This window comes from Chenopodium album, chromosome 1 (assembly GCF_948465745.1).
Source record: "Chenopodium album chromosome 1, dcCheAlbu1.1, whole genome shotgun sequence".
In the NCBI taxonomy this organism is placed as follows: domain Eukaryota; kingdom Viridiplantae; phylum Streptophyta; class Magnoliopsida; order Caryophyllales; family Amaranthaceae; genus Chenopodium; species Chenopodium album.
Window position 1 is genome coordinate 5,981,767 of NC_137834.1, and position 16,889 is coordinate 5,998,655.

General features: G+C 34.5%; 2 protein-coding genes across 2 annotated transcripts; one reads left to right on the plus strand and one right to left on the minus strand.

Annotated features, from left to right (window-relative positions):
- The first annotated feature begins 4,182 nt into the window (after window positions 1-4,182).
- LOC145641218 (ribose-phosphate pyrophosphokinase 3, mitochondrial-like) lies at window positions 4,183-8,722 on the plus strand. The gene is made up of 7 exons (XM_081692261.1): window positions 4,183-4,635; window positions 5,903-6,218; window positions 6,319-6,414; window positions 6,558-6,626; window positions 7,285-7,413; window positions 7,755-7,854; window positions 8,281-8,722. The coding sequence occupies exons 1-7, from the start codon at window positions 4,259-4,261 to the stop codon at window positions 8,412-8,414; spliced, it is 1,221 nt and encodes a 406-aa protein (XP_081548387.1). The 5' UTR covers window positions 4,183-4,258; the 3' UTR covers window positions 8,415-8,722.
- Window positions 8,723-9,394: 672 nt separating this feature from the next.
- Window positions 9,395-16,208, minus strand: LOC145641202 (uncharacterized). Its single transcript, XM_081692260.1, has 10 exons — window positions 15,693-16,208; window positions 14,030-14,509; window positions 13,711-13,868; window positions 13,326-13,409; window positions 13,181-13,233; window positions 12,235-12,316; window positions 11,852-11,959; window positions 11,517-11,640; window positions 11,316-11,401; window positions 9,395-9,976 (listed from the first exon to the last, which is right to left on the minus strand). The coding sequence occupies exons 1-10, from the start codon at window positions 16,066-16,068 to the stop codon at window positions 9,755-9,757; spliced, it is 1,773 nt and encodes a 590-aa protein (XP_081548386.1). The 5' UTR covers window positions 16,069-16,208; the 3' UTR covers window positions 9,395-9,754.
- Window positions 16,209-16,889: the final 681 nt, after the last annotated feature.

Below are 16,889 nucleotides of genomic sequence, written 5' to 3' on the forward strand. Positions count from 1 at the left end.
TATTAAACTAATGGAGTTCACCTTTCAATGATGTTATATCCTCAAGGTGGATTGTGATTAAAGTAGCTAAGCATACCATTTTGCGAATCATTATATTGTTACATTTGCGATTTAATGTACTATGTATTTAATTTATAGTTCTTATAAGAAAAATTGTCAATTTTGTTTTACTTTTCCAAAATATTTCAGTACACTTTTATAATAAATGTACGTGAATTAGTTTTAAGGTGGATCACATATGGTCTCATGTCAAAATATACATAAAATTTGTAGCATGTGGGATTTGTTATCAATTGTAAATGCACATTTAATTATCACATGTAATTTAGAAGAGATAAAAGAGTTTAGGACAACAAAGTACTAATACAGATATCTCATGTAATTGAAAGGATGATTGAATAACAAGGCACATGAGAAAATGAAAAAAAACTAACGAAACTATCCCATGCTTTGTGAGATTAACTTGACAAGGTCCTCAAGATTTTGTCACACCTCACCTAGAGAGTTGAGGCACAACAAGCAACAAAGAGGTACGGTCAACGGAGTAGTTTACAATGTCACTGATGATAAATGTCTTGCTTGAGTTTAGCAGATTAATATGGCCCAAGGATTTTGATTATATGGTCCATATAGGAAAATTGGGCCAGATTGTCATATGCCTAAGCTTGGGAAGCATTATGATAATATGGAATAAAGGCATTTATGGCATTATCAATTCTATTAACTATTACTAAAACAAAACATGTTGTCATCGTTAAAGGACACATGTTAACTTTTTATGAAATTTTTTCCCGCCTAAACTATTTTTGACATCATTCCCCCCCCCCCCCCCTTTTTTTGCCCTTCAAATTATCATGATTAAAGTTGTGGAGGTAGCTGTGAGTTGTGTATGTAGCTGTTAGCTGTCAACAAGTTGTTAGCTGTGAAGATAAATAATTTACATATGAGTGTTCGGTAAAGTAGCAATTGACTAGATGTTACATATAAAAATCAACATTTTATTTTTAAAACTATAGATTAAATTTTCAACAACTACATCAAAAGCTAACTCTAATTTCAAAAGCTAATTTTTCTAACTTATCATAAAAGCTATCTTAACTACTACTTTGCCAAACACCCACATTTTTTGTCAAGTAGTGATTTGACTTGGTCAAACCACTAAAAGCTACTCAAAAGCTAGCGCCGAACACGCCCTAAATAAATACAAATGCTTCTTTCGAAATAAATTAATGAAATTATGATTACATTATTTTTCAAATAAAGAATATTAACAATTATTTTAAACAAATAATAGCTATTTAATTCGTGCAGCACACAAGACTAAACTAGTACCGTTATATATATACACAAGGAAGTCTCAATTTATCGCATTAATAAACAAATTTGCTCACTCAGCATGACATTTTTTTAAAAAAAATTATATTGCATTTTTATCCTTATATAGTACATAGATTAGAGATTTAGTGCGTATTGTATGGAATGTATTAACCCATACATCCTAAAATAGTTTGAATTTTTTTTTTGTCCATCTTAAATTAGCTTAAACACTTTCTATATGGAAAAAAACAAGCTATTTTTTTCAATACATTATCCATTTCATTCATTTCCAATAGGTTTAGCCCTAACCTCTCGCATAACCTTTCAAAAAAAAAAAAATCACCGTTATTTTTATATCACAACCATAATTGAAACATTCAACAACTTATCATCAACAAGACCACAACACTGCCCAAATAAGTATTCGAACTACAATGAAAAACACGTGTTTTAATTAGGCAACTAGTTTTAGGCCCGGGCGACGCCCCGACTCATTTTTTGTATATAATAAATTAAAGTGAAATATATTGGTGGTTTTATAATTGTAAAAAATATTATTGAATTTTTCAAAATTCATTATGAAATATGCAATAACCTAACTTTTATACTCATATTAGTTTGTTTTATTTGTAAAAGGAATCTTTATCTACTGTTATAAATTTCTTCAAAGTAAACACATGTTGTGGTTTTAAAATTGCTATATATTTTTGTGTTACATATTTTAAATACGTAGTACATATAACCTATATGAATTATGGATGAGTAAACGAAAGAATGAGATTATATTGAAATCAATTCGCTATTATATATATATATATATATATATATATATATATATATATATATATATATATATATATATATATATATATATATATAAAATTAAAAATTTAGAATTTATAAACATTAATTTTTTGTGAGGAAACATTGATGATCGATTTTAATATGACATGAGTTACATGACCCCACATCATTTATCAAGTCATGACGACGCGTGACAAGAATTATGACACGTGGCATGATTACAATTCTTGCCATGAGTTTTAATATATATATATATATATATATATATATATATATATATATATATATATATATATATATATATATATATATATATATATATATATATATATATATATATATATATATATATATATATATAGATGTGCGTGGCATTATAGGGGTGAGCAAACCAGGTACTCGGTCAAAATTTTAGGCTCCGAACTTGGAATGGATTGATACCGCATCCTAAAATTTAGAATTGGAATTGGAACCACGTAAACTGGGTCCTAAAATTTAGGAATTGGTATTGGAACCACCGAGTACCGATTCCGGTTCCGGTTCCGGGTACTCACTAATGTACACAATTGTTAAATTTTAATACAATATTTTGATCCATTATACATAAAGCTATTTTATGTATGTTTAGTATTGATATAATATTTTTTTTAATGTTAATAACTAAATACATTCTAACATATGTTTATTCTGTAAATACATTTAGTTTGATAATTATTGGGTAATCGGGTACCCAACCGGTTCGGGGTCCAAAAAATTGAGAATGTTAATTGGAACCGGTTGTAACTGGTTCTTTAATTTATTACCCAGAATTGGAACCACCGGGTCCAATTCCGATTCTGGACCCGCTGATTCCTTACCAGTTTCAATTCCAATACCGGGTACCCGGAATTTCTGCTCACCCCCTAGCATTGATGGCTTGATGCAGCCATACCTAAGGAGGCCTTAAATCTTTATTAAGACTCATTACTAACCTTATAAATAGGCTTAAGGGACTTGTAAACTTATAAGTAACTTGTAACCAATCAAGACTTTATTTAATTTAATCTTTCAACTGTTTTTGTTCCATCCATATTTTAGTACATGTTACGCCAATTTTAAATACAACAACTAGTGTATGATTTAGGCGTTACTTTGAGTGTAACTTGAGTACTTTTTGTTTCTATTAATGTCTTTAAAAGACTTGTTGATTATTTTAAATTGTAAGTAAATTATAATACAAAAGACAACTACTCCTATAATTTTTCACATATTTAGCTTATTGTACATTCTAAAATAGTAAAATGTACTTCATATTATATGTACATGGTTCTAGCTAAGATGATTAAAAGCATGATTCACATTTAATGAGACTTTTTAGGAACCTTTTTTTTAATATACGTAAATATACTATCAGTTCGCGAATGGCTCATTTAGCTCTCAAAACTTTCACGAGTAGACATTATAGAGCTTACATTATAACAAGCACTAGTGAGTCGAGTCAAGCCACACAAAACTTACTATCCACCCCTAAAGGTAGAGGTGTCAAAACCACACCTGATTCGAAATTGACTCGAAAATATCCGATTTAGATTTGAATTCATATAAACATAATAATTTTGCATGATTCAACTCTAAAATCGACCCTATTTGGGGCCTGTTCTCATACGATTATTTTTAGTTCAGTTCTGCTCTAATAAGTTCAGTTCAGCTCCTAATTTCCTACTCTTATAAAATATTCATTTCATTTCAGTTCAGTTCAGTTCAGCTCTAAAGGCTTATTCACATTTACTGAATTGTGCTAAACTGAACTAAGCTGAGCTGAAATGAATATTTTATGAGAGAGAAAAATTAAGAGTTGAATTGAACTGAACTGATTGGAGCTGAACTGAACTGAATCGAATTGATTGGAGCTAAATTGAACTGAAATTAAGTAAATGTGAACAAGCCCTAATAAGTTCAGTTCAGTCAATAAGAACATACCCTTAGTCAAACCCAATCCAATCACCCGAATTTACACCCCTACTAGAGACACCGGAGTAGTAGTTAAATACTTAAATCCCCTCAAAAGAGACATGTACAAACTCCTTCAAGCTATATGCCTAGATCAGCTGAAAATTACCCAACATCCTGTGTTCATCTGCTTTAGCCAACCCGCCAAATGGCAGCGATTCCCAACCACCATCTTCTTCCCTGCCAAAATCCCGCCATTTCTTCTTCTTCATCATCTTCTTCTCATTCTAAAACCCTAAATTCCTCTTCTTCAATCTCCTTAAACCCATCAATTACATTCATCAGAAGATTACCTACTTTCCGATGCGAATCCCTAAATCGTCGGCATTGGACGATGGTTGATTATCACCTCAACCCTATTGAAATCATCCCCAATTCCCCCACATTTCAAATGACGTCAAATCAGGAGAATTCTGTCAAATTTTCGAAGAAGATTTGCCTTTTTTATTGCCCTGAAACTAAGGCTCTTGCTGAGAGAATTGCCGCACAATCTGATTGTATTCAACTTCGAAACATTTCTTGGAGGTAGTTTCTTTTGAAATTATTTGACATTTTATCGAATTATATGATTAATTGATCTTGGTGCAAGCTATAAGATTACTTGTAGTGTGATAGATTATAATGGATTAATGGGTATAATGGTATATCTAGATTATGTATGATTTCTACGTTTATGTCGGTTTTCGGGTCGGGTCAGTTTTTGATAGCTACTGAGTAATTTTAACCATTTGTATGAATATGAGAAATTGGGTAGGACCCATGTAAAGTTTTCTTGGACTGTTTGCTTCTTAAGCTTGGAAGAGTGACCAACTTTTCTTGGGTTAATGTTTTCTTGAATGCTTGTTAATATAATTGTTGTTATATTGCATATGTTATCAACTACCAAATTGCTATAATTAGTGCGTCTTTTTGAGTAGTTTGATGAAATAACCGTTGTGAACCCGACATTTCTCTTTAATTGGCTTTGGATGAGTATGGAGTACCTGTCTGGATAGATCATCTTAGCCTTATATATACATTTGCTAGTATTTTTAGAAGCGTACATTGCTCAAGAACAAGCAATGTTAGTCGTGTTTTGAGAGTTGATATGATTTTACTACCTGTAAAAAGAAACTGTAACTTTTTTGGATATTCTAGAACAAATAATGTGAAACTTTATTCGAGTAAAGAGCATCACGGGCATGAAACATTTTCAATCAAAAAAATTTTGGGCTGAAGATGATTATGTGCTGCTCAGATATATAAATGGGGATTACTATTGGAGACGAGTGGCAGTATTTGCTACACTTGTTAGATTTCAGTTTCGGACTCTTACAAGCTTTTGGATTGGATTTTAGATGCCATGGTGATGTAGCTGACCTCAGCAAGTCCTAAAACTTTGGTGTGGTTGTTTTGCCAGTTGTTTATGGCATATAAATGGTAATCGTTTGGAGTATGCAACCTTGATTTTTGATTTTAACCAAAGGAAAATCAATACTATTAACAGGCATGTTTTATGATCAGACTTTATTGCTCTGTAGAAAGAAATTTAAGGTTTAGGGCTGAGTTCGAATAGTTGATTCACCTGGAGAGTCACTTATCATTTTGGACATAACAGAAGCAGCCATTTGGGGAAAAGGTGTTAGGGGAGCACATGGTGGGCTTCGATGTGCCCTGACTTAGGTTTCCTAATCTTGTATGTTAGTTGGAATTAATATTAAGTGACTTAAAATATCATCATTTTGTGCTAATATAAGTCAAGCTGGTTCGGCATTTTTCAGAGGGTTATCTCACTGTATTACAATGTAATTAGGACATTTGAAGATGGCTTCCCCAACCTGTTCATATCTAATGCTCAAGGTATACGGGGACAGCATGTTGCTTTCTTGGCATCATTCAGTTCCCCTGGTGTAATATTTGAGCAACTCTCTGTGATATATGCTTTGCCAAAGCTTTTTGTTGCCTCCTTCACCCTTGTCCTTCCCTTTTTTCCTACTGGCACTTCTGAGCGGATGGAAGATGAAGGGGACGTTGCAACTGCTTTCACTCTTGCTAGGATTTTGTCAAATATACCAATTTCGAGGGGAGGCCCTACTAGCTTGGTGACATTCGATATACATGCCTTGCAGGTTTGCATTGCAGTGCCCCTCTTCTAAAGCCCTCACCTCTTAATGCTCATTTATCTTTGATAGTATGACTGACCTTTCTTATTTATTTTCTAAATCTTAGGAAAGATTTTACTTTGGTGACAAAATATTGCCATGCTTTGAGAGTGGAATACCTTTGCTCAAAAAGAGATTGCAACAACTGCCTGATTCTGACAATGTATGGTTTGCTGTAGATCCAATTTTATATGTGTCTTGAATTATCCAAGCTAGTTATGCCCCCAAACCTAATTTGGGAGCTAAGGAGACACTCAGACATGATCCTGGTATTAACGATGAGTCATCCCTTTTTTTTTTCTTCAGATATCAATTGCTTTTCCTGATGATGGTGCATGGAAACGCTTTCATAAGCAGCTGCAACACTTTCCCACGGTAAAGTTGTTATTTGTAAAACTGTAAAAGACAGCTCTCAAAACTTGTACTTCATCTCTACTTTTAATGTTTTTAATCATATACTTCGTATATGATTGTTGTATTTTTAGTCACGACTCTTTGTCTACTGCAGTTAATGTTTCAATAATTATACTTATCTTCCACAATTTTCTTGAAATCTTTCTGCCCATCTCTATGTGTAGAAGCTCAACCAATATCAGACACCAGTGGAAAAACATCTTAATAGTGCAAGATATGTAATTAAATCTCAATGTACATGTCTGATTGAGTTGAAAAGTAGTAAAAATGCAGCTAAAGCATGGGAGTGACAGGGAACATCTACTTACCTATAGTTTTTTTTCTCTAATTTGACATAGAGAATTAATGAAGCCTGTTGTGTAGCTGAGTTGCTTGATTCATTAGGAGAGGATATCATGCTTCTTGCCACAGATTGAGTGTTAACTCGTAAAGGATGTTCTACTGGGAGAGGGTAGAAAGGTCTAACTACAACATTCCTCCCTCTACAACTAAAACGGTTCAGAATGACCTCTGCGACACACTCAGCTTTTTATTTCTGTATCTGCTAAACAAAAGACTACATTGATGCATGTATTGCTGATTTAACTTAATTGATACTAAGTACACCTCTGATGTCCAGGTAGTTTGTGCAAAAGTTCGAGAAGGTGATAAACGTATTGTTCGTCTGAAGGAGGGTGATCCTAGAGGCCGTCATGTTGTGATTGTTGATGACCTAGTACAATCAGGTGGCACCCTTATAGAATGTCAGGTAGATTCTCTTATGAACTTTAGTTGCTTTCTAATGCATCGGGTTTCATCTACAGCCTATCAGTGTTGTAATTTCTCTCACTTTTCAATTGCATTTGTTCCTTATTGCTGTAAAATCCATCTCTGGGAACTACACTTGATTATTATCTCACTGCTGGTGTTTAATTCTCTGAAAAACAAATGTATTACTGTACTTTTTTTTTTTTTTTTTTTCAAAGTAAATGAATAGAGTAATGATGTCCTATGACTTCAATATTTTTATTTTTTTTTTCGTTTTTGACTACACATGAGGCACTCATTCGTTTTGCCCTGTTTTCTTTATTTAATTGTAACATCCCTCAGAAAGTATTGGCTGCTCATGGAGCTGCAAAGATCAGTGCGTACGTCACACATGGAATATTTCCAAATAAATCATGGGAACGCTTTAAACCTGATACAACAGGTACACTTTTTCAACTGTGACCTACTGATTTTAATCTTTCTAGCAAGATAGCAAGATTTTATAATCGCACACAGTGTCATTCACATTGGTATATAACATGCTACCCTCATCCCAAATATTCCGCCACGTAGCTAATTTAGGCCATCACTAAAGAGAAACACTTTCTAGACATAGTAAATAAACTTCAGACTTTGTCATATTACCCATGAGCAATAGTTCTAAGGAAAAACTAGATTGGTATGGACCATATGGACTATGGTTGTAGATGTGAAATTTTATTATTAAAGGACTTAATCAAATGTGGCGGATTTTTGTAGGGTGAAGAATGTACTTATTGTACGGATTAATTACTTTCACAATTTAAACTCAATTTACTATTTCAAGTTTTTGGTGTTCAGCTGTGGGTTCACTATTTTACTGTCACAGGTTGCCCTGAGGAGGGAATGTCATACTTCTGGATCACAGACTCTTGCCCTCTGACAGTGAAGGAGGTGAAGAACAGGCCTCCTTTTGAAGTCATTAGCCTTGCTGGATCAATAGCTGCAGCTCTTCAGATTTAATACAATTGCGACAGTTAGCAAAAAGTAGTGCACAAAATGAGTTTTAGTTACTTGCCCAGTATAATCTTTTGTCGTCAGATTTGTTTGTTGCATATTGTGAAGGATACAGGAATTTTGGTTGCATAAAGAGTCAGAGATTGTAAATTGTTGGCAGAATTTCAGTAGTTGCTTAAACAGCAACAATCGTAGGAGATAGTAGACATTAAATTCTTTTCATATCATTGAAATTCTTATCTGGATTCTGAGTCTTCTTCTGACTGCAAGAAGGGCTCCTACTTCAGAAGTTATGTTTAATTCTTTTCATATCATTGAAATTCTTATCTGGATTCTGAGTCTTCTGACTGCAAGAAGGGCTCCTACTTCAGAAGTTATGTTTAATTTTTGCAAATAACACCCCCCAATAAATTTTAAAAAAAGAAAAAAAAATCTAATTATTCAAAGTTACTCCCAAAGTACTCCGTAAGTTCCTGGAATCTATCTATAACTTTATACTAAAGGCGAAACTAGAAATGACACATGTCATCTCCTGGTTAAAAATTTTCCCTCCAAAAGGTTTTTTTTTTTTATTTTATTTTTTTTGCCAAAGCTTCTTAGAGAAGTTTTTAATACAAACAATGCAATAATATTTCATTTTGTATTTGATAAGTATATTCTATTTGTACACATTTAAACAAAGATATTATTTTTTTATACAATAATTTGCAATAATAGTTTATAACTTTGTAATGTAATTCATAGTTATTTTTATTAGTCGTGCATATATTATTGTTTCTGTTTTCTTTAGTGTGATAAGTTTTTAAATTTTTTTTTTGTAATTACAGAACTTTCATCCTATTTTGCAATTAGGTATAATTTTTTATAATTAAATAATAGTGTTAAACTAATGATAGATATTAAGTATTAAAAATTACCGTGCATAGCACTGGACTTAACCTAGTTAAAGAATAAAATATAATCCTGTAACATGCAATTCAAACATAACCACACGGTAAATAAACTTAGGATCAGCTCTGCACTGCAATGGGGTTGTCCTTAGTTCTCGTGGAAAAAATGTCATTGCAACTGTCAAAATATACATAGGTTCCTTTTTCCTACAGAAATTACATTAACAAAATTTCTGACTTGCCAAATTGAGAGGGAAAAAAAAAACAAAAACAAAACCTGACATTCTTCAGCCTTGTAAAGAGATTGTAATTTGTAAACGTAGAATCTAAACCACTAATTCAACAAAACCCCAAACCGACAAAGTTTCAAACAACGAAAGAATATAATTACACACTTGGCTTTGATGAACATTTACATTAACAAAAAAAAAAAAAAACTACACTCCATAGAGCCTTTCACTTCACTTTATGAGAAATCTTGATGTAATTTAGAAGCCTCTTCAAGGCGTTACCACTGTCAATGGCCTCTCTAGCCCTATCTAGAGCTGATGTGATATCTTCTGCACCACTGCAACCTAATAAGTGATCTACAATTCCAGCATTTAAGACAATCCGATCATATGCAGGGCCCTTCTCCCCACGAAGTGCTGCTAGACCAAGCTCTATGTTCTTTGCCACCTGCAGTCAGTCAATAGTTAATGATTTTTCATTTGTACCTTTGGAAGAGGAACAAATTGCAAACTTACATGATCTAGAATCCAAAGGAAGATTGGCTTAGGTTATAGGATTAATGCAACTGAACCCTAGGATACTTTAATACTACGTATGTATTTTTACAATCTATATGTTCTAAAAGTACTTAAAAGGTTTCTTTTCTTTTCTTTGCTACCCTCTCACTGGGTAACCACCTATCACAGATTCACAGGCTAAACCCATACAGGATATTAACTTATTAAGGCTAAGTGTGGGATTCTTTTCAACTTTCTTGAATTTTGTTCTTGATTTTCTTTTAAAACTCCCTTAATTTTTTAAAATGCTCTTTCGTTTACTCACTTAACTCGCCTTTTTTCACTCTCTTTTAAATTATTGTTTTGTTATGTCCGTTTCTTTATATCGTACGATTCCTTATGACGATTCATGTTAGCGACCCCAAATCATTTTGGGACTAAGGCTTTGTCGTTGACTTCTTGTTGTTATTGTTGTTGTCGTCTATCTAAATGTGGGTATGCATGAGGGTATTTGACTTGATATTGCAACATCACAAACTTGCCATGAAATAAGCTAGTGTTGATAATATTTTACCCCTTTATTTTGACGGGTCCACACACACACATACATTAACTGGACAGTAGAAAGTGAAATTCCTACATAAACAGGTTTTGCAGGGTTAACAGGACCAAATCATTAATCAGTTACTTCCTCTGTTCCCCTAAGTATTGCAACATAGAGGACTGGAGGTATTGCACAGATTTTAAGGTGAGATCAGATAAAGAAAGATGTTAAAATAGAGAGCCATGTGGTGAGGAGAGGGATAGAGAGAAACCATGTAGAATTAAGGAATTTGCAGTATTTTCTAAACTTCCTAAAATGGAAATTGTTGCAATTTTAGGGGAACAGAGGAAGTATAATCTAAACGCCATGTAAGTGTCAAGCATTTCAATTCATTTGATTACAAGGTTTAGGTCATGTAATAATTCCCTGCTTATTTATCAATAACATGAACATGAACCAATCAACACACAACAAGTATACAATTCACACATATGACATCTGCTGATAATTGGACAATCATAAAATCATACAAAGGTGGATAACCAGACAATCATACAAATTATACAAAGGTGGATAATCGGACAAGTCATTTCAAGAAAGATATCTGCTGTTTTGAATTGAAAAAAAATTCAAGATTGGGAAATTGAACATGTACTCCGTAAATTGTAAGAAGTATGTTATAAACACAGAATTTCAAACATGAAAAGTAGATCAGTAAGGACCTAGAAAAGAAAAATTTTCTTACCGATCTATCAGTCCTTGGAGTATCTGATGGCTCAAAACCATAGTCTTTTGCGTTCACTTCCATGCGGAAAGCCTCCCGTGAGACTCCTGAAGCATAAACATGCCAGCCTCAACTATTAAAGAGATTGATCAAAGGGAAACACAAACATCCAGGAACAAGTTTAATACACTGATAAATTAATTGGTGGAAATTATAACACACCATCAGCTTCAAATGCAGCTCCATTGACTGATGAGCGAAATCCAGAACAATAATTGACCGGAAGTCCTTTTGATGTATTTGTGGGCCGCAATCTGGTTGTCATAGAAAGTGCCCCTTCTTCACCCTGCATGAAGAAAGCTGTATTATGAAGTTGGAGGTTTTTACTTGGAAAGTCATATGCCATAAGTAAAAGATGTGCCAACAGATGAGTGTATAGAACTAGAACCATTTAATTCAGCATTTCTGATTAATGGTCTATAAAGGGGGGGGGGGGGGGGGGGGGGGGGGGGGACAAGCCAAAGCAAAGATTAAAATAAACAATAAAACTTTATGACCTTGACAACTAAGCCAGCATGGATGCCTCTTCTTCTCATCAGCATTAAAAGTGGTTCTTCATATCCTTCATGATAAAATCCTGCAACAATAGATTCCTTTCCTCGAGCCTGTTCAAACCATTTATCTTCTTTTTCATTATAATATCAAACTCATGAAAACAATGGAAAAGCTAACTACATTGATAGTGGTAAGCATATAGCTAATATGATACCAAAAAAAAAAAAAAAATTTAGAAAACAACAGCTCCCAATGGATTCCAAAGATGACACATAAGAAAATGCTCTCTTGGATATTGCAAAATTGTATACATTATACACAAATCTTAATCTCACAATTCATAAGCAATAGCAAACTGCCAATAAGAAGATCACCTAAAACTTACCCTGACAAACTGCTGAACCTTTTCAGATGTTGCCAGTGGAGGACGCTTCTTTATGTGTTCTCTCAGTCCAATCAATGAGTATCTGCAGAAAGATATAATTCTGACTGTTTAAGACTTGTAGTAGAAAGCTATGCAACAAAAGAGGGACTCGCCACAGAACAAGTAAATGGTCAACAACCTCCTAATTGAAGTAAAAAATAAATTAAGCAGTAATGACCACTTTTAAGAAACTTCAATAGTTTTATAGTGAAGTTAACAGTATATAAGTCAGTGGCGAATCCAGTATGGATTCAGCTAACCCACTGAAGACTGGATCTGGAAAAATCCGGATCAGTAAAAAAACAAAAACATGTTAAATACATCAATACGCGCATAATTATATAATCATTTCCTGCAGCCCAGTGGTAGAAGCTTTATGTTTTTAAACAATGGTTGTGGATTTGAAACCCCCAACACCCCTTTTTTTAATTGCTTTTACTAACATGATGGTTGATAAGATGATAACCCCAATACCCAAAATAATTTCTTCAATCGAACACTAAAAAATGAAGACTCGATGAGCTCAATTGTAATTAAAATTGTAAAGTTTTTGTTAAACTAACATGGGCACACCCAAATTATTAGTTTAAATTTATATTTTGGATTATGTTAATTGATTTCATTACATTTGTTTAAAGACTCCAAACTCATAAGGAAAAATTCTTGGATCCGATCCGCCACTGATTTAAGTGTAATAATCTTCAAACTACAATCAAAGAGGCAAGGATAACTGACTGTACACTTATTAAGTTAATTACACTTGATTGCTGTCACTGTTTGTCAAAATGTGCAACTCTCTTTGACAGTGACAGTGACAGTGACAACTGACAACAGTATTAAAAGGCTGTTATAATTTTACTCATGCAGACATATAAACATAGAATTTGAGACAAGTACTATAACTTACAGAGATGGACGAACTTCTCGTAGACTTACATATGCAAACCCCCCATTTTCATCCTGATAAACAATAAGGAAAAATCAATATCATGAATCCAAGTCCAAGGATCAAGCTGGAAGCTAACATTGTCACAGAACTATTAGAGGTCAACCTCAATAAGTTGTTTTGCCTGCAGTGCTGTCAAGTGAGTATTAGCCCCCATAAATTGCAGCATTTGTTCTTCAGTTACACCACCCTAAACAAAAAGTCAAAACATTAATATTTGGGGAAAATAAAAACTGAGCAACAGAATCGCTTCCAGAGCATAAGAAAGGAATGAGTTTTGAAAATATTGTGCAATGCAACCACAATTAGCAGAGATTAATGAGACAAGCACGTTAAGAGCATACCAGTTTACCACAGCTTATCTGAATAATATTTTTTCTTTTTTTTTTTAAAGTTCTTTTAGATGTTGATGTTGAATGGTAGGGAGCCACACCACTATATATTTCTATTTGCTCCTACTGTCTATCTATTCCATATAACAAACAACTTACCTTTGGTGGCATCCAATCCACACCATGAAGCAAGGATGATTGACCATAACATGATCTCACAGCAGCTACGAATAATGTGCTCCTGAAAAAGCGTGTGTTGCCATCATAAGGTTCACCATAATGGGTCAAGGATTCAACATCAGCAACAGGAGGTGGACCTAATTATCCAGGAATAAACAATCAACTAGTGTATTTGAGATGATGAACCAAAACCAGCTATATAAATATAGTGCCCCTTTAATGCAATAAGCGAAATACACTTCTAAATGATATGCCAATTGGGCATCAGCCCCATATTTTGTCAAATTAGGGGCATTACCAACTTCATCATCAAGCGCAAGACAATACGCTTTAAGCTCTCGATCAGTTTCCCTGTTCATGCGCTGACCTATCAAAAATGCTGAAAGTAATGACTCGCTCACCCCTCTTGATTTATCCTCAGATTCCAGAGGTAGAACATCTCTTAGTACGCCTTGAACCTCCTCGAATCCTAGATGACCTCCAGCAAGAACTTCTCGTAAGGCACCAACAAGTCTCATTTCCCTAGCATCTTGTCCTGTATAGTGTGGCCCAACACAACTTCCTAGGCCCATTATAGATCCTTCAGGATCAGCTATAAATATTACATCTTTCGGAAGAGTTCGAACTAGCTCAGGCCAGAAAGCATTCATGGCACGCCTTTCACCTTCATTCCATTGGGTAGCTTCGGGGAAGGCATTGGCTCGGATAGTCATTCCCGCAAAGAAGGCACCAAGTTGAGCTTTTGAAACCTCATCATCATCTTTGAGTTCCCCCTTCGCTGATCATCCACAGAAATACCAATGTGAATAATTTCATTTTCCACCCTTTTTTGAAAGTAGGTGTTTTGTTGTGTGAGTGTCAAGGAGGGGGGGGGGGGGGGGGGTTGAGGGAAGCATCAGAGAAATTTAATGGGTACAATGATACATTATGGCGGGTCTGTCTTGCAATCGAAAGAACTAAAATCATTGAATTTTTAAGCAATTAACTTATTAATCCGCATATGCTACCTACAGCCTACACCACTTCTAAACCCCAACAATAAAGAAACAGGCATCTTCTTTCAAAACAGATATATCTTTAGTACATAGTCAAAGAAATGGAATATCATAGTTCTCCAAATGTTACGGTACAAATGTTCATGTTTCAGTTCTAGTTCTTACAGTTGCATACATTATATTAGCTAAACATGGCAAAGTTTAAACTGTAAAAAGAGACACTCAGCAATACATCTATTGATATATATATTCAGTTAAAACTTTCCAATTTAGAACACCTTTACAAGTTCTTCACCATACTCCAAAATTCACTTACAAACATTCTCGAATTGCAACTTACCCCCACGACCCAAACAATAATCCGCCACATACATATCAACAATATTTCACAATACAAATGACAAAACTATATGCATCACAATATCATGTGGTGTCCGGTATCCCAACCAATGTATTGAGTTCCACTGGTAATGACAACGGAATGCCTCAATTCATTCCATATATCTCAACCACTTAACCAACTTTTATAATTCAATACTATCTCATACTCATCATCAAATGCACTATTACTTCCCAATTCAAAAATAACACCATATAATCACTACTCCGTATTTGGCATTGAAATAAAATACAATTATATTCACTCCTTCAAATCTTATGCATAACCTTAACAACAATTAAACTAAAACGGCCCGAGCACATAATTTTTTTAAACCGGTGATCGGAGTATTGCACATTAATTTCACTCTACAACCCTACAATATCTTGAACTATCAATGCCAAACCATCAATAAAACAGGTAAAAATAGCTAAAAATTGTACTCTCCAAATGTTGTTCTAATACTAGCGACTTTTTTCAGTGAGAATCGGCGTTACAGGAATAACTTTTAGAAACGGAGGAGTATAACTGATTACAAACACAAATTCAACAGATTAAATAACTAAAAAAATGGCAATAAATTGGACCTGATTTTAAGATAGTATCTAAAACCTTTCTAGCTTGTTCTTCGGTTAGAGGCTTGGTCTGAGTGGGACCAGTACAAACTCGACCTTGAGCTTCTAGAACCGTCTTATTAGGCCTCGGAATATCCGAACGACGGTAGGTCGTCGATAGCGCAGGGTTTCGGACACTATCTTCTTCGTTGAGAGAAAAATCCTCCGTTTTCATCGAATCTGTCATCACGGCGTTAATGGTTAGCCCGCATCTCCGGCGAATTGGACGGTGGTATTTCGCCGGATTTAATTGGAGGAGCGGTGGTTTGGTGGTTTTAACGGCGGGGAGTTTCGCCGGCGCCGGCGAAGTCAACGGGCAAATGCGATCGGGATTTAACAGGAGTTTCATTTTTGGGGGGTTTTCTGAAATTCGCACCTAGTTTTGTTATTGTTATTGTTGGGAAGTCCAAAAATGGGAGGTTCTACACTTCTATGTAAGATATGTTGGTAGTCGTTAAATGCAGAAACTGCGTGCGAAGGGTAGAAGCATTATGATATAGGCATCGACGATAATACCCAACTACCTAGCAATTAAGGAAAGTTAACCAAAAAAGAGGTTTAACTATACTACTTTACTACTCTTAGTCATGGGTCATGGCCAATTGGGGAGAAATTCGATATCATGGCACCAACCATTGGTCCATTGTAAAACTCACGGTTTTTATGGTCCATTATTTACAGGCTAGACACTTGAGAAAGTAAGGGGATCCCTACCTCCAAATACCCTCACTTCGTAGGATTCGAACCCCATACCTCAAGGATCTGAGGTAAGAAGACTAAAAACGTTACCAATGAGCCAACACTTTGTTGGTAAGCTTGGGGTGGTACTTAGAACGATCAACTTATGCCCATATACGATTATTGTACTTGATTATTCCATTCATGTTCTTTTATTTAGAGAGCCATAAGAACGAGTGATGAGAATCGATCTCAAAATCTCTTGGAACCGTAAGGGGAGTTCTAACCACTTAAGCTATCTTTAACTCCCTATTTTCCAGCTATAATATCATATACTCCGTAATCAATAATACAACCAGTAAATGATATGTATAAATGATTGGAGGATATAAGTTATTTGATGGAGGGATGTGTATAACTTGTTTGAGAATATGTATAATTTGTTTGATGATATATATAACAATGGCGGAACCTCCAATATTGAAGAGTTCG

What these genes read in the sequence shown, in the direction of transcription:
- LOC145641218 (XM_081692261.1), top strand. Translation starts at nt 4,259, where the DNA reads ATGGCAGCGATTCCCAACCACCATCTTCTTCCCTGCCAAAATCCCGCC. An exon ending in GCACCCTTATAGAATGTCAG is followed by an intron (nt 7,414 to 7,754) that starts GTAGATTCTCTT and finishes AACATCCCTCAG; the next exon opens with AAAGTATTGGCTGCTCATGG. An exon ending in CTTTAAACCTGATACAACAG is followed by an intron (nt 7,855 to 8,280) that starts GTACACTTTTTC and finishes TTACTGTCACAG; the next exon opens with GTTGCCCTGAGGAGGGAATG.
- LOC145641202 (XM_081692260.1), bottom strand. Translation starts at nt 16,068, where the DNA reads ATGAAACTCCTGTTAAATCCCGATCGCATTTGCCCGTTGACTTCGCCG. An exon ending in AGGTTCAGCAGTTTGTCAGG is followed by an intron (nt 11,960 to 12,234) that starts GTAAGTTTTAGG and finishes TGGTTTGAACAG; the next exon opens with GCTCGAGGAAAGGAATCTAT. An exon ending in AGCTGCATTTGAAGCTGATG is followed by an intron (nt 11,402 to 11,516) that starts GTGTGTTATAAT and finishes TTTATGCTTCAG; the next exon opens with GAGTCTCACGGGAGGCTTTC.